Source organism: Heptranchias perlo, chromosome 1, assembly GCF_035084215.1.
Source record: "Heptranchias perlo isolate sHepPer1 chromosome 1, sHepPer1.hap1, whole genome shotgun sequence".
Lineage (NCBI taxonomy): Eukaryota > Metazoa > Chordata > Chondrichthyes > Hexanchiformes > Hexanchidae > Heptranchias > Heptranchias perlo.
Window position 1 is genome coordinate 94,129,413 of NC_090325.1, and position 27,254 is coordinate 94,156,666.

General features: G+C 41.8%; 1 protein-coding gene across 2 annotated transcripts in view; it reads right to left on the reverse strand.

The window, feature by feature from the left end:
• The window catches only part of LOC137324502 (Krueppel-like factor 3), a 72,839-nt gene that overhangs the window by 37,744 nt on the left and 7,841 nt on the right, over positions 1-27,254 (reverse strand). Inside the window, exons 1-3 of one of the 2 annotated variants that reach the window (XM_067988868.1) lie at positions 25,361-25,552; positions 25,185-25,234; positions 2,235-2,332 (exon numbers count right to left, since the gene is read on the reverse strand). In XM_067988868.1, the coding sequence (XP_067844969.1) occupies positions 2,235-2,291 (57 nt within the window). In that variant the 5' untranslated portion in view covers positions 2,292-2,332; positions 25,185-25,234; positions 25,361-25,552. Of the gene's footprint in view, positions 1-2,234; positions 2,333-25,184; positions 25,235-25,360; positions 25,553-27,254 lie in introns of those variants that run through there. The other variant, XM_067988860.1, reaches the window with a different exon arrangement.

Sequence of the window (27,254 nt, forward strand, 5' to 3'; positions counted from 1 at the left end):
AGGTGATCTCATTGAAACATATAAGATTCTGAGAAGGCTTGACAGGGTAGATGCTGTGTGGCTGTTCCTCCTGGTTGGAGAATCTAGAATTAGGGGGCATAGTCTCAGGATAAGGGGTCGGCCATTTAGGACTGAGGAGGAGAAGAAATTTCTTCACTCAGAGGGTTGTGAGTCTTTGGAATTCTCGACCCAAGAGGGCTGTGGATGCTCAGTCGTCGAGTATATTTAAGACTGAGATCGATAGATTTTTGGACTCTAAGGGAATCAAGGGATTTGGGGATCGGGCGGGAAAGTGCAGTTGAGGTCGAAGATCAGCCATGATCTGATTGAATGGCGGAGCAGCCTCGAGGGGCCTTATGGCCTATTCCTGCTTCTATTTCTTATGTTCTTAATGCTTTGATAAGAGGAAGGTGGAGCAGGGCGAGAAACTGGCAGACAATAAAACAAGTAATTAAATGATAACACGAGCAATGGAATATTTTGCAACTCAGTATTTCATTGCTCCTTAACTATGGCAAAACACACTCCACAGTTGCAGCTTTTAATCTTACCTGATTTCATTATTATTTCTACAAAGCTGCTTGATAGTATTTTGTTTTTACTTAATTTTCTCTTGGTCACACCGATATTTTACTACAAGGTACGAATCACTCAGACACCTAGTGGCAGTAATAGATCACTACACATCAAAATGATACACTAATATTGGCATATTAGGCCTGGTGTACTACATATCAGTGCTGCGAAGCAATTAAAAATGTTGTTTTGATAATGTTTAGGAAATAAAACAGCTACCCTCTCAAACAGGTTTTCATAGAAGACTAATTTATTTTGTTTGTGACAGTAATGATAAACTACAAGAAACGTTTCAGTGTTGTGGGGCTAACAAACAAATGTTAATGGACCATTTCACAAGAACAAGGAATGATATGAATGATGCTTTGCTGATAAATTGCACACTGCACAGACAGATATTTTACCAGCAGGCCATTGAAAAAAAATGTATGGTTAAATGAAAAGCCAGTTCCGTTTATAGAATGCTAAATGTGCACAGTTCATTAATAGTCGCAATTCTAGGGGCGAAGTAAAGTGGGTATAAACTATCCTAACTTAGTATGTGTTACTTGACTTGGGTAATAGAAAGAGGAAATACAACTGAGTGTTGCCAATAATAAACCTAGAAACATTTTGTTAATGAATTATAGCTCCTACTTTTACAAAGTTTGATGGGTAAAGCATATTTTTTATACATGTACAGACACCATTTAATTGAATTACTGTAATTGCACCTGTTTTGCATATTCAAATTGGGTCAACCCCCCCCCCCCCCCCCATAACCCAAAACTTGTCCTCTAACGTCCAAACTTGAGAGGATATAGATAAAATTACCATGGACATCACTGTAGGAAATATTATACTAGAATACGATGTTAATACGTTCTCATTCCTCTAAATGCTGAATCCTTTTTTTATGATGTGGAGATGCCGGTGATGGACTGGGGTGGACAAATGTAAGGAATCTTACAACACCAGGTTATAGTCCAATAATTTTATTTGAAAATCACAAGCTTTCGGAGATTATCCCCTTCGTCACTCACCTGACGAAGGGGATAATCTCCGAAAGCTTGTGATTTTAAAATAAATTTGTTGGACTATAACCTGGTGTTGTAAGATTCCTTACATTTGTCCTTTTTTTTATCTCATCAATCTTCCCCAATGATCTTCTCCCCTTCCCTTTAAAAAGGGTTGATTCCTGGTTGTACTGTCAGCTGGCTATTTGACATCATGCAGGAGGAGGGAGGGGCAGAATCAGAGCCAGGCCCGATCCTGACCAGGTGTACTTCTAGCAGAAGTGATTGGATAATGGCCAGGAGTGGAACCGCTGCCCTATTTTCTCCCTCTTACTCCAGCTGAGATTAGCTAACATCACAGACTGTGGATCAAAATGGGAGCTTATTGGTCTCTATGGCTTACTGTAAGCTGAAACATAATCAAAATATATACTTTTTAAAACCCACTGTCAAAAAGGAAGAATCCTGTTTAAATGTCTGCTACACAGGCAAAACATGTTGCATTCTCCTGTAAATTAGCATGACTTCTCCATCTGTATTGATAGTGAATGTGGTAACCACTGCATCAGAAAATAGGTAAGAACCCCAAGCTGAAGTAATGGATTTGCTTTTAGGAGATGTTGCTTCTTAACCAACTGTTTAATGACGACAGTTAATACTCACCATTGAAACTGGTTCCATTGGGTCTTGTTTGGCAGGTAAACGATCAAACATAAGCATTTTGAGCAAGCTGCAGCCACAGCAAGAGTTGAGTTTTCTGTCTGCCAAAAGAAAAGGAAAGATCTTGAAAATGAATTGTGAACTCGCTCCGTGCCGACATATAAAGAAAGCACCACCCAAGTGGATGAAGCACCTGTGAGGAGCAGGCCAGATAGAGCGTGTGACATGTGGCCTCCACCTAGAGCTGGGGAAGTATCAAGCCATTGGAACCCATTCCTGGAGGGCTATATAACAGGTCCTCTCTTGCAAACTGCACAACATTCTGCTGCATAGGCTATGAGGGATGGGTTGATGCCAATGAGGGAACACTGCTATTGGTCTCCAGCTGCACAGAAAGAGCAACTGAGCCCAATACAACACCCCAGGAAAGAATGGGATAGCTCCTGTAATGTGCTGTCTCTGGGCCCTGTGCTTGCCCCCCACCCTGTGTCTGCCCCCACCCTGTGCCTGCCCCCATCCTCAAGTGTGTTCAGAATATATCAGTGTGAAAGCTGGTGTACAATTTGTCTCTTTTGTAATGAAAATTTTTTAATTTAAAAATGGTTTATACCATTATGGAACATAACTTGTTTAAATGTTTACCAATTTTTCTGTTTCAGCTTATTCTCCGTTTGGAGTGTCTAGCATCTTGAAATAAAATATTTATATAAAAATTGCATGTGTAATTATTCTAATATATTAAATTGTTACTTTTTCTGCTTTTTTGCAAGACAATGTAACCTAATATAACAGAATAGGACTCAATGCAAGTACATAGCTCAGTGCAAATTAAAGACTGCACTTTATTTGTTAACACAATTATATCATACATCATCCACAAATTACTTTAGCAACACACACGAATAAATGATGCACCCAAAATACACCATACAATGGGGAGTAGAGATCTTTTGGGAGTTTTGGATAAAGCAACAAAATGAAATTTATCTCAACTGTAAAACAAAACAGTTTAAAGGAAAACTATTTTCCTGTTAAAATGTATCCCAAACACTTTAGCTTATTTACAAACAAATGACGCAATAATTCAAACATGTGAAAATGCATAACGCCATTGTGACACAAATTATGCATGTCTCTTATGGATCTTCTCCCTCCCCAAATAAACACACAATGTTTGTCAAACACTTTCTCACAAAGACAGCCCATTTAAAAAGAGTTCTTCTGCTTTTTTCAAAACTGCTGATGATGCAGATCTTCCTTATTTCCAAATTCAGGTCTACAGCTATAAAAGATTTTTTTCCCCTTTTTTTTCTTGCAAGAGACCTCTTGTTCATATTAAACAGATTCACCAGTGACACAGTAATGCAGACAGACAGCAAATGTGTAGCAAGCATACACATTTTAAACACGCATAGGTAAGTTTGAATGAATTTGTTCTCTTGGCATGGAGCTTCACCCCCTGGGAGCATAGAGAGGGAATTTGGACGCAGATGTCAAAGGCTTCCACGGGACTAGTCATCCATAAATAGCGTATTCCATACAGTTATTTTCTAACGTGTATATTGTTAGTCCAGCTTTTGAATAAATATGTGTCCTGTCACTATCTACTTTAATTGGGTGAAACAAAATATAGAAAAGTGGAAAGCTCAGTAAAATCTGCAGTCCTAATGATTGGGATGTTCTACTCCCACCCGCTGGCCAGCTACCGCTTCCCAACGGTTTTGGGCAGACAACTGACCCGCTTAAAATCACCCGAGCCTCACGCTGCCGAGGTCAGGGGATTTGCTGCTCACCTCGGCCTCCCGCTCGCCTGATTCCCGCCCCAAGTTAAGATCAAGGCTTTAGTAACAACGTTTTAGATCTATTGTATTAGCCCCATGTTCAGTTAGTAAATATTCCAATAACGCATATTCATTTTGACCAAATCAGGCCAAATAATCAATTTTAACATCCATATTAATTAGAAAGAAATTATTATAAAACTGTTTTCACGTGTTCCCTTCTATTTCTTTTAGTACTTTCCCGTGTAACACATTACTCCCCAGTCGTGAGAACTGACAAGCCCCTGTGTGCCTTTGTTTCTAATCGGCACTGTGGGGCAGCATTAAGCATCTGTCCACTTATTTATCAGGTGGTGTAACTTTACACAAATGAATCTACCAAAGGGTGTATCACACCACTGTTTTGTTCAGTGAGGATAGATAGCCAAACCAACAATTGAGAACAACTTGTTACATGAATAACTATAGGAAGGGTGTGCTGGCCTTTCTTAGAAGTTGAATCTGTCATGGCAGAAGTGTGCTGTGACTGGTCTCCTCACCCACCCAAGCTCGGGGGAGGAATTATGCTCTCCAGAATAGAATATGATAATCTTTTAAAGGCAGCAACAATGTACCTTTAATTATCACCCATCCCAAAGGAGAAAGCAGCAAAAATGATCCCTTGGCATAACCCGACTGACATGGTTGCCTAAGGAGTGCTGGTTACACCCTGATTGTGTTGGTAACATTTCATTTTAAATTAAAGGGTTTCAAGAAAAACAATTCAGGTCTAAAGGAAAGGAAAGAACTTGCATTTATATAGCGCCTTTCACAACCTCAGGACATCCAAAAGGGCTTTACAGCCAGTGAAGTACGGTCACTGTTGGAATGTAGGAAACGTGGCAGCCAATATGCGCATAGCAAGGTCCCACAAACAGCAATGAGATCATTAGATAATCTGTTTTAGCGATGTTGGTTGAGGGATAGGTATTGGCCAGGACACTGGGGAGAACTACTCTGCATACAGCATACGAACAACAAAATGGTTATATATGGTTTCTAAGGAGAAGATGCTAAGGAAATAATCTTCCAAGCACACACGAGTGTGTGTGGGGCCAGGGGGGGGTTTGCACAAAACTGTGGGTGCTGTGCCCATGAATTTCTGTTATGAGCTGCTGGCCTGCAAGGTTCCGAGTGCTCAGAAAATGATCCCCACTTTGTCCCGTCGTTATACAAATTGAGGTAGTATTTCTGCGTGGGTTCCCCGATCTCCTACTTGCAGCTTCATTAGAAGATCAGAAAAACCCCGAAGAAAGATCGTAGGCAGCCGTCTACGCCGTTTCTCTGGAGTTTCCGCCAATCTTACGGCCTATGTTCTGGTGGGAGATCAGAAGAACCCTCATGGGAACACCAGGTGACAGCTTGTACAAGGCGCTTGATCCAGTTAATGACTCACGTCTATGGCTCATTTATATTACCACACTGCCATTGATGCCACTTGACTTTGGTGGTAATGCAGCCTTGCTATTGCAGGAGAAGCAGAGATTTACCTCAGCACCGTTGATAGCGAATATAAACTGGCTCACTTTTTTTCCAGCTGCAGGCAGCTGACTGCTCAGCCTGTTTGTGTAGTCTGTGGTAATGCTGGCCTGTAGGCCCATGAGCAGAAGTGAAAGTCACGACTGCAGTCAATTGTGCCAGATGATGTAAACGGGATAAATTCCACTGCACCGGAAGGTCGAGACTATTGCAGTACCACTTCTGCTTTAAGCAGTTCTGTAAAATATAGGGGCATAAGGCAGACTAGAGAGGAACCCTGCATAACCCCAAGGCACTATTAAGATTAGTTTCAGAATAGCATAGACTTCTATCATCTAGCACTTGCTGCTCGATATCCTAAGGCGACAGACTATACTTTTAATAAATCTGAATCAAGAGGTTGAAATTGTGCTGTGTGATTTTAGTAACAGACATGATAACATGCTTGTATGAAGTTTCTCTGTCCACTATTTTAACAAAGGCATTAACCAATATCAAATAAATGGTTAAGACCTTTGTTAAAATAGCAGTCGAACGAATGGTTGAGTGTTTATTACAAATTTCACACAACACAATTTCAACCTCTAATCTCTGATCTCAGACTGCTGGGATAGATAGGGTAACTTTCTCAGACATAGATCCTAGGAAATAGCAATGGGTATTTCCACAGTACAGGGTTTGAGATCATTGAAATATTTCTAACAGATAATGACCCTGAACCCTTCGATTATAGGACAGGACCAGAAGGCATGTGAGAACTCACCAACTGCAATATCCTTTCCTAAAAGATGTATTTTTCAAATAGAGGATGTAGACACTAAAAGAAAGGGTTACTTTTACTTTAACACAGATTGAGTCCTGTTTTTGAAGGGCATTTACAGGCCTCTTGGATAAAAGCTGGCACTCCTTTCACTTTCCACCCACCAATTCCAGGAACCCAGATCACACTGTCTACTAGTTAACAAACATGCACAATATTTCTACTTCCTTGAATAATAGTTTGCATTGTCATAACCCTTTATCTCTAAACTTATTCCCAACCAGGGACACACAAGCAGTACTATAGCTATACTTATATTTCACAGCAAAAGAATATTACAAGTGTAAAAAGAACAAGAATATAACCTAACTGAACAATCCATTTTTTTCTTAAAGATCTTGCATCTCTTCTCAGCCCTAAATTTGAAAGACAGTCATGTCTTGTCACGTGCAATAACTGTGCTTGGTGCACTCCCAGGGTTTTCAGTTTATTAAAATTAATTGACGGAAAACAACCCGATGTGTGCTTCTGGCGGGGAAGGCTCCACGCCTGGTGCACACATTCGGGAAATTAGTCCTATGAAGTAAGGCCAGTTTGGCAAAGTGCTGATGGGCGACCAATACCTGTGGAACCAGAGGGGACAAAGGGAAAAAAAAACTGAAACCAAAAGTAAATGTCACTGGGGCTGAAATCGGTCTTTGACAAAAGCGTGAAATGGGCGATGGTGAATCGACAGCCTGTTTAACACCGCGCCCGATTTACTTTTCCATTGAAGTTAATGGAAAAGAAATTCAGGCGTGGTGTAAACGGGCTGTCAATTCACTTTCACCAAAGATCAATTTCACCCCAATGTGTGATACAATTGTGCAGTTAGAACGCACAGGTATTGTGGGTTACAAAGTCACTGTCAATCACAAAATATAAAGTATGAACTATTTAGGATTCTGTTTATATGAAGGATAAATTTACTATAGAATTTATTTTGTGATGGCATTCCAATTAACTTAACAACACATCTTACAGAAATCTAATGGAAGTTTCATATTTCTAATCTAATATTGCTTTCATCACCCTACTGACTAATCCAACTAAAAATAATTTCCTTGGGATAAATAAGCATACAGTACTTTAGAATGTATCACTGTATAAAGTATGTTGTTTATTGGAGTAGGGTTTTAGGTAATTTTAATATAGAACCATATAAGACACAGATGATTGTGGGTCACTGGTGTGTCTCCTCTGTGTAGATAGGGAGGTGTGTGATAAACAATGCATTCAGGAATTTTAATTTCTTGATTCAAGGCTGGGCCAGGAAACTAAAACAGTAATTATTTTGCATCAAGCGTCACACCTTTCAGAACATATACTTTGACAAACCAGTTATCTATTTTATATATTTTACAGCAGTTTTGGTTGAGAAATCACACTGTTTTTAAAGGCGAACTGAGCACAATGATTTGTATGTGACAAGAGGTGCCTGTCTTCCTGTCTACCCATCAGAGTTATTCATTAAAATAGCCTTGCTTGCTATTTTCTCCCTTCAGTTTTCGGTTCTGGTCTAACAAGTGGGTTCAGGGGTTTTGGATCTTCTGTACCATGATTACTGCAGGTTTTAAAAAAAATTTAGTTTCTTTAGTAAACTTTTTGTTAATCCAAAGGGTATAGTCCACAAGCACTGGCTACATTTGTTTACAGCAGCGACTCTGGCAGTAGTGCTGTAATATAACTGTCTCTGGCAACACAGAGACCCATCTCAAAGAGATAGTTTCTTCCAGGTTGCTGGCAGCAAACATAAATCCCCACTGGTGCTGGTGCTGCTCACTGTGGGACACATTTTGTTCTGGCCACAAGCAGGTTAAATTCTCAGCTCATTGATACAGGCCAGCAATGAATTTCTGGCATTGCTGTCCTGTATGGATCTTATCCCGACATATGAGAAGGGCCGTAGTCAGAAAGTTAAGAATTTGGAACATCACTTTTGAGCAACTGTTAATGTGCAAGATTGTGCAAAGACCCTGGGACAGCTAAGCATGCTCAAATACATGAAGGTGAAAAAGCAGGGGAGTGAGATTAATTGGATAGCTCTATCAAAGTGCCGGCACAGGCACGATAGTCCGAATGGCCTCCTTCTGTGCTGTATGATTCTATGCGCGAATGTTGTACATCAGTATTCAGCATTGCCACCAGTGCTCTGAAACCCACTCTGCAATATAAAAATATAACGTTAAAAAGGCAGAGAGCGTTTAGACAAGCCACTCTGAAAATCTCATCATTGCCGTTTAGACAAGTGCTGTAATCTGCCGAAATGCAAACTAATTTAAGGCAGTTTAATAAATAAATTGATAAATGCAAATTTGATCAAAGACATCATCAGACCATCGAATGCATCATTGGGCCTCTTCCTCTAATTACAATCCAAATTAAGCATTTTGCGGATACTGTACACTGATGGCACTGTTCCTTTAACCCATTTACACATTAGGAATGGGTGCTGTCACCTCAATGCGCACTTTGCACAGCGTGTCCTAACTCAACAATGGTTGCTTCTATCGAGTTACCAAGACTGAGTACGTGCAGGTATTCAGAAAGGGAAGGGAGAAGGGGAAAGACCCCATAACTATCCAGGAAGCTGGCTGTATGTAGATTTCCATTCCATTGTTGCTAGTAGATTTTAGCACCACCAAATTAATTTCAAAATATTTCTGCTGCATTTTCTGTCTCTGCTTTTTCATTTCTGAATGCCAGCGAAAGATAAAGATAAAAAGCAGTGGATGTTTAATTAATTACTGTTATACCCACCTCATTGTGGAAAACAGTACTTTATCATTACAGAACATGTTAAAGGCTTTAGGAACCCCAGTTCCCTTGTTAATAGAAAGAAAGAATTGGCATTGACATAGCACCTTTCACCACCTCAGGATCTCCCAAAGCGCTTTATGGCCAATGAAGCACTTTTGAAATGTAGTTACTGTTGTAATGCGGTAGCCAATTTGTACACAGCAAGCTCCCACAAACAACAATGAAATAAATTACTAAATAATGTGTTTTAGATGTTGGTTGTAGGATAAATGTTGGCCAGGAGAACTTCCTTGCTCTTCTTTCAGTCATGCTGTTGGATTTTTTTTTGTCCACCTCAGAAGGCAGCTCGTCTGAAAAACTGCACCTATGACAGTGCAGCATTCCCTCAGTACTGCACTCAAGTGCCAGCCTAGATTTTGTGCTCAAGTTTCTGGAGTGGGATGAACCCATAACCTTCTGATACAGAAGCAAGAGGGCTCCCACTGAGTCTAGGCTGACACCGAACTCATAAGCTTTCTAAAATTTTAACTTGTGTGAGATTGGTGACCTTTTCTGTGCAGCATTACTGGGCAAAGCATATTCATTATTCACCACACTATTCACTGAAGCAGCAAGGAAAATATATTCAGGTTTGGCCACTCCGTTTTTTTCCCATTTCCAAGATTTTGCTCTGACCCTCTTCTTCCTCTGATCTGAGGGAGCTGGACACTAGCATTAAGGCCAATTACTTTTGGGTGATGTTCATTTGAGCCTCTTCCATGTAGAGACTCTGGAAACTGAGGTAGGAGCCATGGTGACATCACTCCAGGCTCATTTACATATAATTACAAGGTTTGTGCCTATTCTAGGCTTCCCAGACAGAAAGCAGATGAATTTCTTCCCCTTTACGTTTAAATTAATAATAAATATTTACCATTTAAAGTACAATGCCCAGAAATGTCAGAATGATCGTAATGAAATTTTGTGTGTTCCACTGTACACAAGTATCATTTGAGCTAGGTAGAAGCGACAAACCGGTTTGTGTACATTACGGTATTCCCCTCCAAGTGAATGCACAAAGATGTTTGCACAAGTGCGGGAGGCTTGGGTGGGGCCGGAATGGCGATGACAGTCTCGTAGTGGATGATGTGCACTCCTCGAACGTCCTTCTGGATAATCCCAACAAAACACATGCGTGCAAGACTGCAGGTTTTTAATAGCAGTACACACGACCGATTAGCTCTTTATTGTACGTGGGATTTCTCTTATCTGATTACTCTCTTTCACTTTCCCTTTACAGTTAGAAACACATTTGGTTATACGTTTGCCTGCCTGCATTAGTTCATGTCAGTAATCCTTGATAAACACTGCCTGACATAGGTACGTAGAAATGACGCACAAGTTTCACTGTGTTAAACATACGGAGATTAAAAAATGACTGCTAAGTTATTTGCCTAGGGCGGAGGGTTTTTTACAGTTGTAATATGACCTGAATGGCGAAGGCTGAAGACAGATAATATAGAGACAAAAACTAGGACAATATACTCAGAACAACAACTTTCAGTACGTTAAAAGACAAAAAGGTGTGGCTGCATTAAAACTCCTCAAATGCATATACAAACCAGCCAAGTAATTAACAAAACTGAAGTTACATGGTTTTAAGGTCTATGCAGACCCACAACAATATTTAAAGCACGTACAATTGACACAAAAACAGAAGATGCTGGAAATACATAGCAGACCAATCCACATCTTAGAACGATGAGAGAAAGGTCAATGGTCCTGGTATAAACCTCCTTCAGATCTGGGTACTTCTGATGAAGGGTCCCATCTGAATCATTCATCTGCCCTTTTCTGACAATAATGGAAGTGTGCATTTTCAGCATTTTCTGTTTTCACTTCAGATTTGTGGATTTGGCTGTTTCTTTTTACCCGAACAAATGAACGATGTATATATACTCAGCTTAACAAAGGGTTAGAGGAGGATTCATTTTATTACAGTGAAACTTCCGTTATTCACCATCCTGATTTCTGCCAGAATTTTGGCCAGCCAAAGCCATGCTTGAGAGCTTACCTCACTGCACAGACTGCTTGTGTTCCCCTTGTTATTTGTATTGTGCTGGCCTTTATTCCCATGCCTACAAAATTGCTGTATTGTGTTTGTGTCCGATAATCCGCCGATTTCCAATTTCAACTGAGGGGACCCCTCCATAATAGTGGTTGAGGTTCCAACGTAGTTATGAGTGGTCTTTGACAATTTAGCATTGGGCTACCATTATGAAATCTGCTACGGCCGCCTTGTCTTAATATCCGATCTATAATGCACTCTACAACACTTGCTTCATGCTTTTTGAACATATTGCCGTCAGGTGATGTATAGTTGCCAGTTGTTCACAACTAGCACTGTGTCGGGGGCAGCTGTCTGACGGGAGAGCTAGGAGTGTAAAAGATACATTACTTGCAGCTTGGAGTTAGTTCTGAAATTTTAGCTGCTTTTTTCTTCAGTTTTATGTTGCTATTTTCAAAAGGTATGTTTTTAATCAGTGCGTTTTAAAATCAGACAGGTACAATGTCAATATAAATATAGATGTACTATCAATATGTTGATAGGGTGAGTTGATGTGTTGAAAGGGTGAGATGAAGTATGGTGGGAGGAGGCTCATGTGGAGTACAAACACCAGCATAGACCAGTTGGGCCGAATGGCCTGCTTCTGTATTGTAAATTCTATGTACTAGTTTAATTTTTGTCTCATTAAAATGAGGGTCGTCAGTCCTCAGGACTCATAATATAAGGGGCAATTTTACTCACCTGTGCTGCTAGCTGGGAGCCTTGCCTGCCAGCAATGTGAACTCGCACGGTTCTCCACATAGTACTCCCAAATCAGCATAGGACTGCTAGATCTGAGCTAAAATTCCTTGTACTATACCCCAATAATGTGCCTCAACCCCAGCCTCAGAAGAGCACTCCCTACTGCCCTGGATGAAATTTCCATTTCTCATATCCTTATCTACTCTCTCTCTGTGATATTGCCAATTTGACCCAAACTATGACTAGTTCTGTGGACTTGTGGCTGCATTAAGACTCTACTCAAACTCATTTCACATAGAACACTTCCTGCCAGCAGAGTTAGGAAATTTTCATCTCGCAAAGGTGAAATGACACTGGGTAAGAAATTCCTCGCAATTTGCGACAGGTACGCCATTATTATGGTGTTATTGCGCTGAAAGAGAGAGGAAAATCACGTTTTGGGCATTAAGCTACTTACATGCCATTATTGCGCTAGATGCAAATTTCCTCTTTTTTTTTTAAAAACAGTGCAAATCTTGAGCCCGTGAAGCCCCTCAGGCAACATTTGTCTATCTGCACTGTTCAAGTACACGGACGTTTCCTGGGTTACACTGCTCCTGCAATTGTTGTAAATTTATACTCAAAAAAACCCAATGCAACAGCTCGCCCCTGCCACTTCAGACATGTATAAGTGAGGAGTTAGTGAGCTGAAGAGGGCACCAACTTCACTTACTGATTACTGGCTTCCAAGGAACTTATTAACCCCTTTCTTCCTTTAAATCACTGACATCCGCACTTTGTTTTAGTGTAGCGCTATCCTCTCGTCCCAGAAAAAAAAGGTTTGGGAGCCCGACTTCCCCCTCCCACACTCAGATTGACTTCGGACAAGGGATGGCTTTCTCCATGGGCATACCAGTCTATACATTCGTAATGGAGCAGGAGTTTCACCAGCAACATATCCAGGCCAGGAGAATCAGGCCACAAGGCTGAGGGCAGCAGTCCGACACGTACTACCAACCCTATTGCGTGTACAGGCCACACTGGTCCTACGAGGACCTCTCCGAGGAGCCGTGCATCCGATGGCTGCGCCACTCCAAGGATGCCATTGGGCATCTGTACCAACTTCACCACGAAGATTTGCGGACTCACTCCACTGTCACAACAGTTCTGTCTGACAATTAAAGTGACAGCAGTCCTGAACTTTTACAGCTCTGCACCCTTCCAGGGTGCCACTGGGTACCTGTGCAACATTAGCCAGGGAGCTGTTGGAGCACGTATCATCCCAGTGATAGACAACCTCATTCACATGGCAGCTAAATTCCTCCACGTGGGCATTGCCTCCAGGCAGTAGAAATACAGAGCCAGGGCTCCTAATGGTTATGCTAAGTTGATGCTTGCTTTACACCGGATTTTACGTTCCATCGTTTGCAAATGAGATCTGCAGGAAATATTGGCGTAAGCTGTTGATGGCAAGATCAGTTGAGTATAAAGCAAGTTGGATTGAGGGAATTCCAGGCCCACATAAACCTCACCAAATTCAGAAGATTTAATAAGTAAAATCTTCTAGATTCTGATGAGCGACTTCTTCAGACACTTCTAATGAGTCAGTGGTCCAAAATTAAGATCTAATGATGACTGACAAAATACTAAAAAACTTATTTATGATGCAGAAGTAAATCTATATTTGAAAAATCCAAATTAGTTTTCTTGAGCTGTATTTCAAATTCATCCATATGCATAAATGTGCAGAGATAATTGGGAGGTTCATCATGAATTTTCTAAAATATTGTCTTTACTCCTCCCATTTTTTGGTTTGATTTTTTTTCTTTTACGTTCCTCCATTGCCACATGCCATTCCTCAACTCATAGGGCAGACCTGTTCTGAGGTGTCTGCCATTCCTACTATGTAATTGGCTACTAAGAAGTGCATGCTAGTGGTGGGTTCACACCCTCTAACTCTCCACCTTTTTATTGGAAGCATCTCACTTCTGTTATGCATCTCTTTCTACCCCCCTGACTGAGGTCAAGAATTTGACATGACAGGAATTGTGACATAAACCATGTTATGTCACTGTGCACCACAGTGCCTTGGTACACCAACATGCCAAGTTGTTGTGATTAAAGTTACTCATTCCAAATCTTACTCAACAGCAAATTAATATATTTACCTTGTGATGTGACCATTGTGGAGCCATTACAGATATGTTACGGTACTAGACACACACTTGTTCAATTTGTCACATCCTGGTCTTCAGAACGCTGCTGTCATTATTCAAGTAACGAAACAAATTTTAGACTTATTGTTGTCTAAACACGGAATCTGTACGACTTATCAGCAGTGAGGCTTCGCATGACTGGCTTTGTGGAACTTTCACAGATGGCGCCATTGCTTGGAACTGTTTAAACATAGTGTTAACCATCACTTACTGAAGTAGAGCTGTTAGGGCATGCATCCAAGCACATGACAGCTTGGCACCCCAGCACAGGCACTTCTGGCATTCATGTTCTCAGCAACCAGCAGAGTCAACTTTGAGAGACATCTGTTTTCATTACAGTTGTCTCCACCTGTGTCCTGTTGTTGTGTCACCTATAGTAGTCTTAGAAAAACATAGGGGTATATTTTTACGAGTTAGCACTTCTGATGCAGAACTTTGCACGGTGTTGGGGGGGCGGGGGGATGGAGCGTGGTGATGCTTCTCAGAAATTCTCAACCAGGAACAATAATTCATACCATCTATCTCATGAGATTATGGGGTATCAACGGAGTTCTGAGTGGATGTAGTAGGCCTGCATCACAAAACTGCTCAGAATGAGTTATAAATTGGCAACCTCACTCAGAGAGGCCATGAGGATGGTTCTTATGGTGGAATAGGAGATATTCTTGGGTGGGGGGTTGGTTAATGCACTGTGAAAAGGGTGGTAGTGCCTTTATTCAACAATATTTGTATTTATATAGTGCCTTTAACATTGAAAAAAACTTTATAGAAAAAGATGCTTCACATGAACATAAGGAAAATGGATGCCAAACCAAAGGAGAGATTAGGAGGTGGCTGTCCAAATCCACATCTGGCTCACTATATCGGATCGTGGGGTGCTTGATGCTGACAATTGGGGCCTAAAATGGAAAGATTGCTCCATTTTCCCAACAATAACGTTCCTCAACTTTGTGAGTACAAGAAATTAAATAAAGAAAAATGTTTGCTGTTGAGATATATATGTGGCTGAAACACATAATCTAATAAATTGGGGCTTATTCAACATAACAACAACAATTTGCATTTATATAGTGCCTTTAACATAGTAAAAACATCCCAAGGTGCTTCACAGGAGCATTATCAGACAAAATTTGACACCAAACCAGAGATATTAGGACAGGTGACCATAAGCTTGGTCAAAGAGGTAGGTTTTAAAGGATCATCTTAAAGGAGGAGAGCGAGGTAGAGAGGGAATTCCAGAGCTTAGGGCCTAGGCAGTTGAACCCACCAATGCCAATGGTGGAGTGATTAAAATCGGGGATGCGCAAGAGGCAAGACTTGGAGGAGCTCAGACATCTCGGAGGGTTGTAGGGCTGAAGGAAGTTACAGAGATAGGGAGGGCGAGGCCATGTAGAGATTTGAACACAAGGATGAGAATTTTAAAATCGGGGCGTTGCCGGTCTGGGAGCCAATATAGGTCAGCGAGCACAGGGGTGATGGGTGAATGGGACTTGATGCAAGTTAGGATATGAGCAGCAGAATTTTGTATGAACTCAAGTTTATGGAGGGTGGAAAGTGGGAGGCCGGCCAGGAGAGCATTCCATGGAAGAGGCTATAAATACATTTAACCAGGAAGTTATAGAATTTTTATGGTGATTTGATTGTGAGCCAATGATTCATTCTCATTGTTCAGTGGCTAGTAGAATATTGAGTTACGAATATAATTAGTCTGAAACCTTCCTATATCACTGAGTCACTAACTCCCAAATGATCAATTGTTTACCTGGTTTTGATCATGATTCAGTCAGGTGCAAATTATTCCCGCACCTACCATTGTCCGGTAGTAAGATACATTTGGAAACCAGATACACAAGGCAAGGAGGGTGGGAATGGGACAGGTAAAGAAACAAAAGATGGGTCCAGAGGAGCTGTAAATAGTAACATCAGAACCATTAAGTACCCGCTGTCTGAAAAAGTGGGAGAAGTGGTTACAATCTGAAGTTATTGAAATCAATGTTGAAAGTTTTTATACAAAGTTTGCACTTTTGAAACATTCAAAAAAGATTTTTATTGTAAAGTATAGGAGAGGACTCACATTTCTGCCTCCATTAATGCATCCTTTAAATTACACTTTTATAAAGCTATCTTTAGCAACTTGCTGTCATAAAGGTGGTTTCCTTATAAGGATTCTATTTTCTCGATTACTGAGGGAGACATAAACCCTGTCTGTTATATCAGAGGTCACAATGTATCTGAGTGGCCTGTAATAAGCTAACCAGATGTTCCAGTTCAACACAGGATAGTTCCATTTTTGTTGCTACCGTTCGGGTTATATTTCTCTTCGGTCAGCTTATTGTCCGGATTACATTTCATCTTTTTAATGTTACAAAAATATTTTTTTCTGGAAAACAAAGCCAATTGATCCAATTGGTCCATCACTCGATTTCTTAGAATGTCTGATAGCCTCTTTGGTGCTCTATCTTTATGAAGAATTGTTTGGCAAATCTATTGTTTGAGGGAGGAGAGGAGCCAGAGGACAAAAGCATTTTCGTCACAATAATGCCATGCGCAAATGGTGGGATGATGCATTTTAATGAGATTTACAACATTGCCTCATGTGTTTGTAAACAAACAGGAAAAAGGGTCACCAAGCACATTTTTTAATTGATGATTATATTCCTTTTAAAAGTCCCCACCCCCCTGCCGCCACTCCCCACTCTTTTCATCTCCTGGTTTTTGCAATAGAATTTCCTGGATTTAAACATTTGAAATCTAATAAGACCGTGTTATAAACTTTACCTTACCGTACTAAGGAATGACATATAAACAGTTTATCACTGTGGACAGCTCAGGGAGACCTAAGTTGACTGCCATGGAAAACAACTGTACTAACAGATTTCAGAACATGCTGAAGAAAACAGCGCAAGCTCACATTACTTTTCCACTGCTCTTCCTCAACAAAACCATCCAAAAGTATTATGCAGGGTGCTATTAATGTAAGCGAACAATCCACCTTTTCTTCTGTTCATAGACGTTTCTGTGGCACTTTACGTTCCTGCCTTTCCACACCCAGCCCCATGGCTCTTTGTCAGGGCTATTTAACTTGCCCAAACAAGACAGAAATTTGGAAACATAATCCACCCATTCCCGCATTGTGCAACCAAGCAACCACTTCAGTATGCAAATGAGGCGGATGAGGAGGCAAAGCCAATAAAATGTAAACAATTGTCCAAGGACATTAACCAATTGGGTCACGTAAACACCTGCAGCTTAGCCAGCCACAAAGAAGAGAGCTTGGCCTTATTACTCATTCTTTTTACTTCTAAAATCCAGTTTAACGCATCAAAACAAAAACAAAAATACCTCAAATCAAATTTAACAGAAATATATACTCAAAAAAATGAAGGAACTTTATAAGAACATAAGAAATAGGAGCTGGAGTAGGCCATACGGCCTCTCGAACCTGCTCCGCCATTCAATCAGATCATGGCTGATCTTTGACTTCAAATCCACTTTTCTGCCCAATCCCCATTTCCCTTGATTCCTTCAGTGTCCAAACATTCTCAGTCTTGAATATACTCAATGACTCAGCATCCACAGGCCTCTTGGGTAGAGAATTCCAAAGATTCACAACCTTTTCAGTGAAGATATTTTTCGTTATCTTAAACCTAAATGGCCGACCCCTTATCTTGAGACTATGATCCCTAGTTCTAGACTCCCCAGCCAGGGGAAACAGCCTCTCAGCATCTACCCTGTCAAGCCCTCTCAGAATTTAAAGGCCAACATACCATTTGCCTTCCTAATTGCTTACTGTACCTGCATGTTAACTTTCTGTGATTCGTGTACAAGGACATCCAAATCCCTCTGAATACCAACATTTCTTAATCTCTCACCTTTTAAAAAATATTCTGCTTTTCTATTCTTCCTACCAAAGTGGATAATTTCACATTTCCCACATTATACTCCATCTGCCACCTTCTCGCCAACTCACTTAACCGGTCGATATCCCTTTTCAGACTCTTTGGGCCCGATTTTAGCACCCACTATCGGGTGCGTTCTCGGCGGGGGGGCCTCGAAAATTGCGAAATCCAGGATCCCGACCGGATCCCGCCTCGATCCTGCCCACTTCCGGGTTCCCCGCTGACGCGCCGGCGTGCGCGCGCAGCCCCCGCTGGTGGGAATCCCGCAGGCAATTAAAGCCAGCGGGATGCCACTTGAGAGTATTTACTTAGCTATTTCAGGTCATTGACTGACCTGATTAAGGGACTGTGTGGATTTTGGATCAACATGGGACTGTTTCCCACACTGGGGGAAACACTCCCAGATCGAATGGATGTGTTGCAGCTGTCAGCCTGTGGCAGCTGCAAAGGTCCATTTGACAGGTTGGGGAGGGCAGGGGGGGGGGGGGGGGGGAGACCCTCACCCATTGCAGGAGGCCACTCTGTCACTTGGGACAAAGTTTGGCCTCCACCACCCTCCTCCTGACGGTCAAAGTCACCAACCTGCACACTTACCCCGGGGTCCGGAGACATGTACCTACCTTGCGGACCCCCCTCAGATGTACATCTTGCAGATGGGGGCCGCAGTCATGACCTCCTCGGAGGGTGAACAGCATCACCAGCCTCACCAGCCTCGCCGGCCACGCCATCCACCTGACACGTGGAGCTCCACAACAGAGTGCTGTGACACATCCACCTGTACAGCAGGAGGGAGGGCAACCGCAGACAGAGATGCGTCGCAGAGGGCACTACCCTCGCCACAGGGTCCACAGACCGAGGCTCAGCCTCCTGGACCTCTCTGAGCAGCAGTGCACACGGAGGCTCAGAGTCACTTGACATGTAGCTGTGGACATCTGCAGCCTCCTTCATGCCGAGCTGCTCCTGGCTGGCCCGTGCACCATCTTCCTACCTGTCGCTGTCAAAGTCACCACTGCCCTCCCGAACTTCTCCTCCACAGCCTTCCAGGGTGCAACCGGGGACATCGCCGATGTCTCTCAATCGTCTGCGCAGAAGAGCCCTGCAAATACACCTACACCCACTCTGCAGTTACACAATGGGTGGCATCAGTGGTGGGTCCTCATAGTGATACCCAGGAGCGGGCATAATTGCACAAACCGGACAGGATTGGCGAAGACATGGCAGTAGTGGTGCCAATATAATGTGTGATGTGAGTTGTTCTGAAATTCAATATAAGTAACAACCATGACAAACCCTCAAACACCCTTGTGCATCCCCTTCATGCTCACAACACGTTTGCCTCGCGCTGCCTACTGCACATATGTGATGCATGCCCTGTGGCTGCAGCACAGGTGGTGGCAGGTTGAGTGAGGCTGGCCGTGCGAGAGTTGCACGAGAGGGTGAGTATGGGATAGAGCCATGAGATTATATGAGGATTGGGTTGCGTGGTAGTGGCGGGATGAGTACTGGCGAGGTGAGTAGGTGCAGGTAAGATGAGGATGGGGTTTGAGTGGTTATGAGGGGTGATGTGACAGAGTAGTGTTGGCAGTGCCGAAGGAGAGGTGGGGTGGGGGCAGTGATGTGGCAGACGGAGTGTAGGGGAAAGACTACGTGTACTCACTTTGGCTGACCTACTGAGGTCATTGGACCGCCTCCTGCACTGTGTGCAGGTGGGCGATATGTTGGTGGCGCAGGTGACCCCCTCTGCCACCTCGAGCCAGGCCTTCCTGGTGGCGGAGGCGGGCCGCTTCCTCCCGCCCGCCGGGTGGAAGATCTCTGTCCTCCCCCTCCTCCTCACCCCATGTATTGATACCTGGGGTGAGGCATCATTAAACTGGGAGCAGCCTTCCCCCTGGGCTGCTCCATGCAGTCATCTTTGCTATTGGTTGCAGCATCTGTCAGTGGAGGACTGCCCCTTTAAATAGAGCACCTCCAGCTGACAGATCTTACTGCGCATGCGCAGCCCGCCCGACGCGCAGATCAGCAGCAGGGAACCCGGAGGAGCAGGTAAGTGAATCCAATTAGTGGGTTGCCTGCTACGATCGCGCGGGAAACCCACTAATTTCACCGGGCGCGTTGGTAACGCGCCCGCTTGCCCATCCGCCGGGAACCCGCACCCCTGGTAAAATCGGGCCCTTTGTGTCCTCCTCACAGTTTACTTTCCCACCTAGCTTTGTATCACCAGCAAACTTGGATACATTACACTCGGTCCCCTCATCTATGTCATTGATATATATATTGTAAATAGCTGAGGCCCAAGCACTGATCCTTGTGGCGCCCCACTAGTTACAACCTGCCAGAAATGACCCGTTCATCCCTACTTTGTTTTCTGTCTGTTAACCAATCCTCAATCCATGCTAATATATTACCCCCAACCCCATGAGCCATTGTCTTGTGTAACAATCTCTTGTGTGGCACCTTATCGAATGCCTTTTGAAAATCCAAATATATTACATCCACTGGTTCCACCTTATCTACCCTGCTAGTTACATCCTCAAAAAATTCTAATAGATTTGTCAAACACGATTTCCCTTTCATAAAACCATATAGCGCCGTCAATTCCACATAAACTCACCAACAATTACCCACAAGGGGGAAAAAATATTGCTGAGGAAATTCTCTTTTTTGAAGTGATTTTAAGAAGCTTTGGTGTAATATAATTGGTCAATTGTCTTTGAACACAAAGTCTACACTTTACACTTCTGAAACTAGATACCATTGGGACACCAAAAGTAACCCACAAAATGAAAGCAAATATTCATTTTTAGTATTTCTATAACTGTTTCATGAAAGTTTTAGGGGAAATAAGAGCATTTGCTGATGACTATGTTCTCAGCTCAAACTATGCTTCACTTCCAATGCTCCAAGATCAAATTTCGCTCAGCAAAATGTTTATCCAAAAGACACATTGAACCAAATTGGCACAATTTCCCATCCCAGCTGCCCCACAGCAGCAACAAGACTTTAGATATACTTTGTCTAATTATTACATATAACTGTCATGTGACTTACATGGATTTATAAAAGTCTATTATAGTACTAAAAGCTCTTATGCAAACTAACGGTGTTATTTCAACAAATTCAATAACTTTGGAGGCTATTTTCAGGAAGGCAAAACAATAAAAAATTATTTTGTTAACAAGAAGCAACCCATTTAACAAATTATTCTGAAAAGAAGTCTAAGGTAAGATGAAGAAGAAAATGTCAATTCTAAGTCTCACCAAAATCACTCACTACTCCAGGATCATCCTGGAGAGCAAAAACCCCAGCTTCTTTTATCTACTATCAACTATTGCCTTAAACCCTTCTCCCCTATTCCATCCACCCTCACCTCCAACGAGTCCAAGGAGCTCATGGGCTTCTTTGTCACTAAGATTGAGATCTTCAGTTCAGCTACCTCTGCTGCTTCCCCTCTTTCCCTTTCCCACTAAGCCAAAACGCCTCCCCCCTGTCCTACCCCTGAATCCGAGTCTCTCTCTAGTTTCTCTCCCATGTCCCCTCGTGCCCTCACAAGCTCATCTCCTCCATGAGACCCACCTCCTGCTACCTCGATTTCACTTCCACTAAACAGATGACCACTCAACTTCCCTTTCTATCCCCCATGCTAGCTGACATTGTAAATAGTTCCCTGTCCTCAGGTCCCTCTGCCAATCCAAACCACAGTCATCACCCCCTCTTTTAAAAAAAAAAACACCCTCGATGCCCTGCTCTTGCAAACTACTGGCCCATCTCCAATCTCGCTTTCCCCTCCAAAGTCCTTGAACGTGTTATTGCTTCCAAAATCCATGTCCATCTTTCCCACAACTCTAGGTTTGAATCTCTCCAATCAAGTTTCCGCCCCTGCCACAACACTGAAATTGGCCTAACTGAAGTCACAAATTACATCCTCTGTGACTGTGACCGTGGTACATTATCTCTCCTCGTCCTCCTCGACCACATCATCCTCCTTCAACACCTCTCCTCCGTTATCCAGCTCAGTGGGACTTTTGGTCATTCTTGTTAATCTTTGGCTTAGCTTTTTTTTAATGCCTCTATGGAATGCCTTGGGATTTATTTTCTCTGTCAAGGGCACTATATAAATGCAAGTTGCTGTTGTTGTTGTTTGAGCGCACGGTCTCAGTCGAGTAAGGCTTCCCTCAGTTTTTGCAAAGATAGGCTGCCGCATGAGAGTAAGGTAATGTAGATGAGCTGAAACAAACTAACTTGAATCACAAGTTCTTTGTGGCTGCCTGTATAGCAGGACTGACCAAGCAGTTTATAGGCCTTGACTGTCCCACCTTCTGAGCAGAGAGGGTTTGCTGTAGTGTGCAGGTGATGAAGGGGGTAGGGGAAGGGCAAGAATTCAAGAGGGAAAAAAAACAAGTGATTCCTTTCGTGAGGAATGCAGTCCTGAGACAAATTCACAAAGCTGTCAACTCCGTGTACTGTTGCCATAGAAATGCACAGATGTTCTATATGATTTGCTAAGAATGGCAACTGTGACTGATCAAGGGAAGAGTTAGATTTGTTCAATTTTATCATTTTCCCAGATATTTTCTCGCACCCCACAAACATTCCAAGTCCTCTTCACAACACTCGTGCTCATATACTTTGGGTCATATTTCTCTTGTCTGCTGATCAATGTACTCCATTATGATTTGCTTCAAACAAACACTGAAATGAAAACATTTGTGACGATGATATACAACTAAATGCAAGATGAAACAACGTCGTAAATGTATGTAGGATTTTTGCATTAGATACATAAGTAAAAACAGTCAGCTATAGAGAAGAATATTAGGCAGCTTTACATGTGGTATCCTGTCAGCCCTCCCTTCCCACCCAAAAATCTCTGGGGAGTTCACTTGAGCCAACTCCCTCAGACAATACCCTCCCTTATCAGGCCAGACTGCTGTCTGGTTTCCTGTCTCAAACCCACACTTCTGCTTGGGACAAGAATACAACTCCATACCAGAGCGCTTGCTTAGCCATTTCTACTGCATAAATCGGGTGGCAAAATGTGTGTTTCTGTTCGACCATGACTGCTACTTGAGGTATTATTTTCAACTGTAGATCATTTAAGTCTCACCAGTAAAATAAAACATCAATAAATATTTTACATAACCCTTGCACACTGTGAATATACATCTGCCGAAACAATTTAACGGCAATCCTGACGGATTAGATCGTTTAGGAATGAGTATGCTGACCTCTGTTTGAATACTCAGTTTGATTCAAATCAAGCCAAGCTGATTGAACCAAAATTGAGAACGGAACATTATCTAATTGTCTGATAAAAGAACAAGACCGAACCCCACACTGACCCTTTGAACTAACACTAACATGCAACTTATTACTAACCAATCATTAACTATTTGAAAATGCTTCCAATCAGAGTGTCAGAGAAATGGATGTATAAACCCTATTCTCTGTTTCCTGAAGCACACATCACTGGTTGATGAACAAATAAAACCCTATATCCTGTTATTATTTCATTGCAAGAAGGTGTGAGAAGCACGCAGATTGTAAATACAGACAAATGATTACAGTATAGGCTGTCTACAGTGGTTAAACAGAAAATAGTGGAAATACTCTGCAGGCTCATCATCACCATCATCATCCAAGAAGAAAAAAAAACACAGGGTAAGGTTTCGGGTGGAGACCCTTCACCAGACCTCAAGAATTAAGTACTGGCAAAGAGTTTGAACCTGAAAAGTTAACCTATCCTCAGGTGCTGACAGACTTGCTGTGTTCTTGAAGCATTTTCTATATTTCAGACTTACAGGATTTGCAGTTCTATTTTATCTCCAATGTATTATACACGACATACAGCAGCAATATCATCTGTCCCAACGTACTAATTTGGTTGCGATCGAAAAGAAAATCAAGCATCCTAGATTTTAGCAAGTCAGGCAACATCTGTGGAGAAAGAAACAGAGTTAACGTTTCAGGTCGAAGACCTCTCGTAAGAACAGTTCTGACGAAGGGTCATCGACCTGAAACATTAACTCTGTTTCTTTCTCCACAGATGTTGCCTGACTTGCTGAGAATTTCCAGCATTTTCTGTTTTTATTTCAGATTTCCAGCATCCGCAGTATTTTGTTTTTGATCCTAGATTCTGGCATATGGTGACATCATCATGTCATATTTGTTATGCTGCAGGGGCACCTTGAGTGTCACAACTTGATTTCTGAGTACATCTGGGTATAACAACAGCATAGTTATAAAGCAAGGCAAGCTGGATGCCATGTTAAATTAAGGGTACTGTATATTATCACCTTTGTATTGTTATGAAGTGACTTCTGCTTTGCAATGAGGCAATAGTGACAGAATAATTCCAATGTCAGATCCTGATTTGACTCTAACACAGTCAATTGGGCTTAACAATCTATGGAGCATAACTGGAGTAAGGTGTCAAGTTGGGTTTAAGAAGCACTGAAGGGGTCATCTGGATATCCATGTTATTTTATAAATTTAAGCAGAGTTTTATTTTTTGGTTGACAGTATGGACATTTTATCCAGCACTCTCATACGTTCAAAGCATATCAGCTGGGAGTGGTGATCTAGCCATGCTTGCCTCTTGTTTTTATATCTGCATTACTGTTCTGAGCTTCACAAGCTGAATGGATGGATAAGTATTGATGCATTAAAGAGACTGTGTACTTATAAGTGTCAAAATGGTAATTAAATGAAATTAGTATTCAATCAGTTAAAAATTTCAGTCAGCTAAACTACTTCAGTTAATCAAAACTTCCTTACATTCTGTAACTGTGATCTATTGTTTTCTCAAGGCACCATGCCTACCATAAACAACTAAAGCTGCTTCTACGTTGGATTTAGTAGTGTCGGTGCCACCAGCTCTCATGGCACGGGTTTCATGGAGCCAGAGGTAACCCCAGAGTGAATGTGCCAGATTCGCTAAGGCGGGGCACCAGGAAGACCTGTGATTTTTACACCATGCAGCATAAACAAATCCAGTGAATTCACTCTGGGGTTGGTGCTGGCTGCACAGGACCCCCACGTTGAGAACTGGCGGCACCAACACCCCACTAAAACCAATGTACGAGCAGCTATAAAGATAAATCAAAAGGTCGGCCAATACATCTTCATGATTGTACAATAGAAGCAACATAATCTCTCCCACGTCATAAAATAAATGACCTAACCTAGGAGGAGTTAATCACAATAGAATACTTACCTCGTCCCTTCACTCAACTAATGTTGACCCTTTCTCAGTCAAGTTTCTTCCTGAAAAATAAAGAAACAATCAGGAAAATGTTATAATTTCACTTATAATATTACAGAAAGATTTGTTTAAAATATAGATATGAAAATCACTCCACAAATACTTCACACATCATAAATGTAACTTACAGTAACTGAATACTTCCTTCGTTTGTCTCAACTCCGAGTACTATGAACATTGACTTTTATGTCAAAAAGAAAATAATTGCAAAGCAACGTTTGATCGACTAGTTTAAATCAATTTGTAAACTGTTATCATATAAGAAGCTTCATCTTTCCTGACTGGAGGCAACCAGGGAGAAGTGACCATCAATACAGAATGTGTCAACAGATAATGGCTCTGTGGGAAGGGAGGAGCTGGGGGCTGGGACAGGATTGCAGCTCCTCTGGTAGAAAACAACCTAAACAGGAAAGAACATTGAAATAGCACTTGGAATGTATGACGCAAACCTCAGCCTTGAAACAAAGAGCAGGAAACCACTCTGGCTGGCTGAGGTGGAGTGAAACCAGGGAGAGGCATTTACACATTCTAAACAGCCTTATTTACATGGGCAGCTGGGCCAATTCGGGTCAGGGGGTTTTGAGGAACTGATCTTGGCTGCTTGCCATTTGTGTGCTGACTGACATCGATGAGTGTTCCCTAGTTAGGAGAAGGATTCTTTTAAATGTTCAATCCAGATTTAACCTGTTTTTTGAGTTTGCTACTGTTTATACAAATGAACAAGTGACACCTTATGGGAATACAGATCTTTTTAAGAAACAAAAATCCTCTTTCATTTGATACAGTTCAGTTAAACCTTGTCTACAATTGCTGGGAATGAATGAATCCCTTTTTCACAAGGTAGAAACTATATCGCTTTAGGTGCCAGTAAGCTGTGCTGGTGTGAATTAGGGGATGTAGAAAACAAACAATCAGGTGTTTATTAACATTATTTACAAGGCTTATGAGATTCCCTGTATTCAGCTCCTCATTGCTCCAAAAGTGTTAAATAAAGCCTGTGGGCTATAGATATATAAACTCAAAAGTTTTTCATAGTGTTGGCCAACATTTTATAGCCCTGCTTCTCCACTGTTGATCATAAATAAATCAAATTCCTAAAGCACCAAAGCACAAATACAATAATATTAAACAAGTATTATTGAGTGATAGGAACCTTTATATCACTCTCTCATATTAGGTTCTTTGTCATTATCACTAACACACAAGGGTATTATTGTAGATTTGTTCCCTCTTCTACAGAAGGTTTTACTGTGGAAATCCACGTCAAGTACGAACTAACCATTTTCATCAGACTAGCAAGCTCAACAGAGAAAACTGCAAAAGGTTTACATAGGATTTATATAACTTTAGACTTAATATATGGATTTGGACCACCTGAATTTAATATGGTCCATAAACAACAAGCCAGAAGCATAAGCAGAACAAAGAGCTTACCTAGACTGCCAGGGAATACAGGCACTTCCCCACCAGAGACAACTATATATGCGTCTAGCCACCTCCCTCAGCTTGCTGCCAGTCTGCCCGGTCACGCCCTTATGGCTGGTAGCACCAGCAAGTAAAATATTTGGCACAAGTTCCAAAATAGTATTCTGACAGCATAGAGCAGACAAGCCAACAAACTGAACCTGTGTAAACTTGGTGTTTCTTTCTTTAAAGGGATAGGCCATTTTGAATATGAATCTGTTCAAATTAATCCTATACATAAAATACATGATATATATTCCTAAAATGCATATACTTGTTTTATTTTGGACTGATCTGAGTCAAGAAATGACTACTGTGTCCATCCCTAGTTACCTCCACACCTAGCATTGATTTTTACAGTGTGGCCTGTAGAGGAACCAATTTGTGTTGAATATGATTCTATCAATGTAGGACTCAAGTAACTTTCAAAACATATGCCCCACTCCCACCCCCACCGCAGAGATTATAAATAGAGGGTAAATGACTGGAATGGGATTCATACACTATTTATTGCACTAGTGAGGCTGCCCTCTTAGTTGGGTCTTGTAGCAGTCCGTG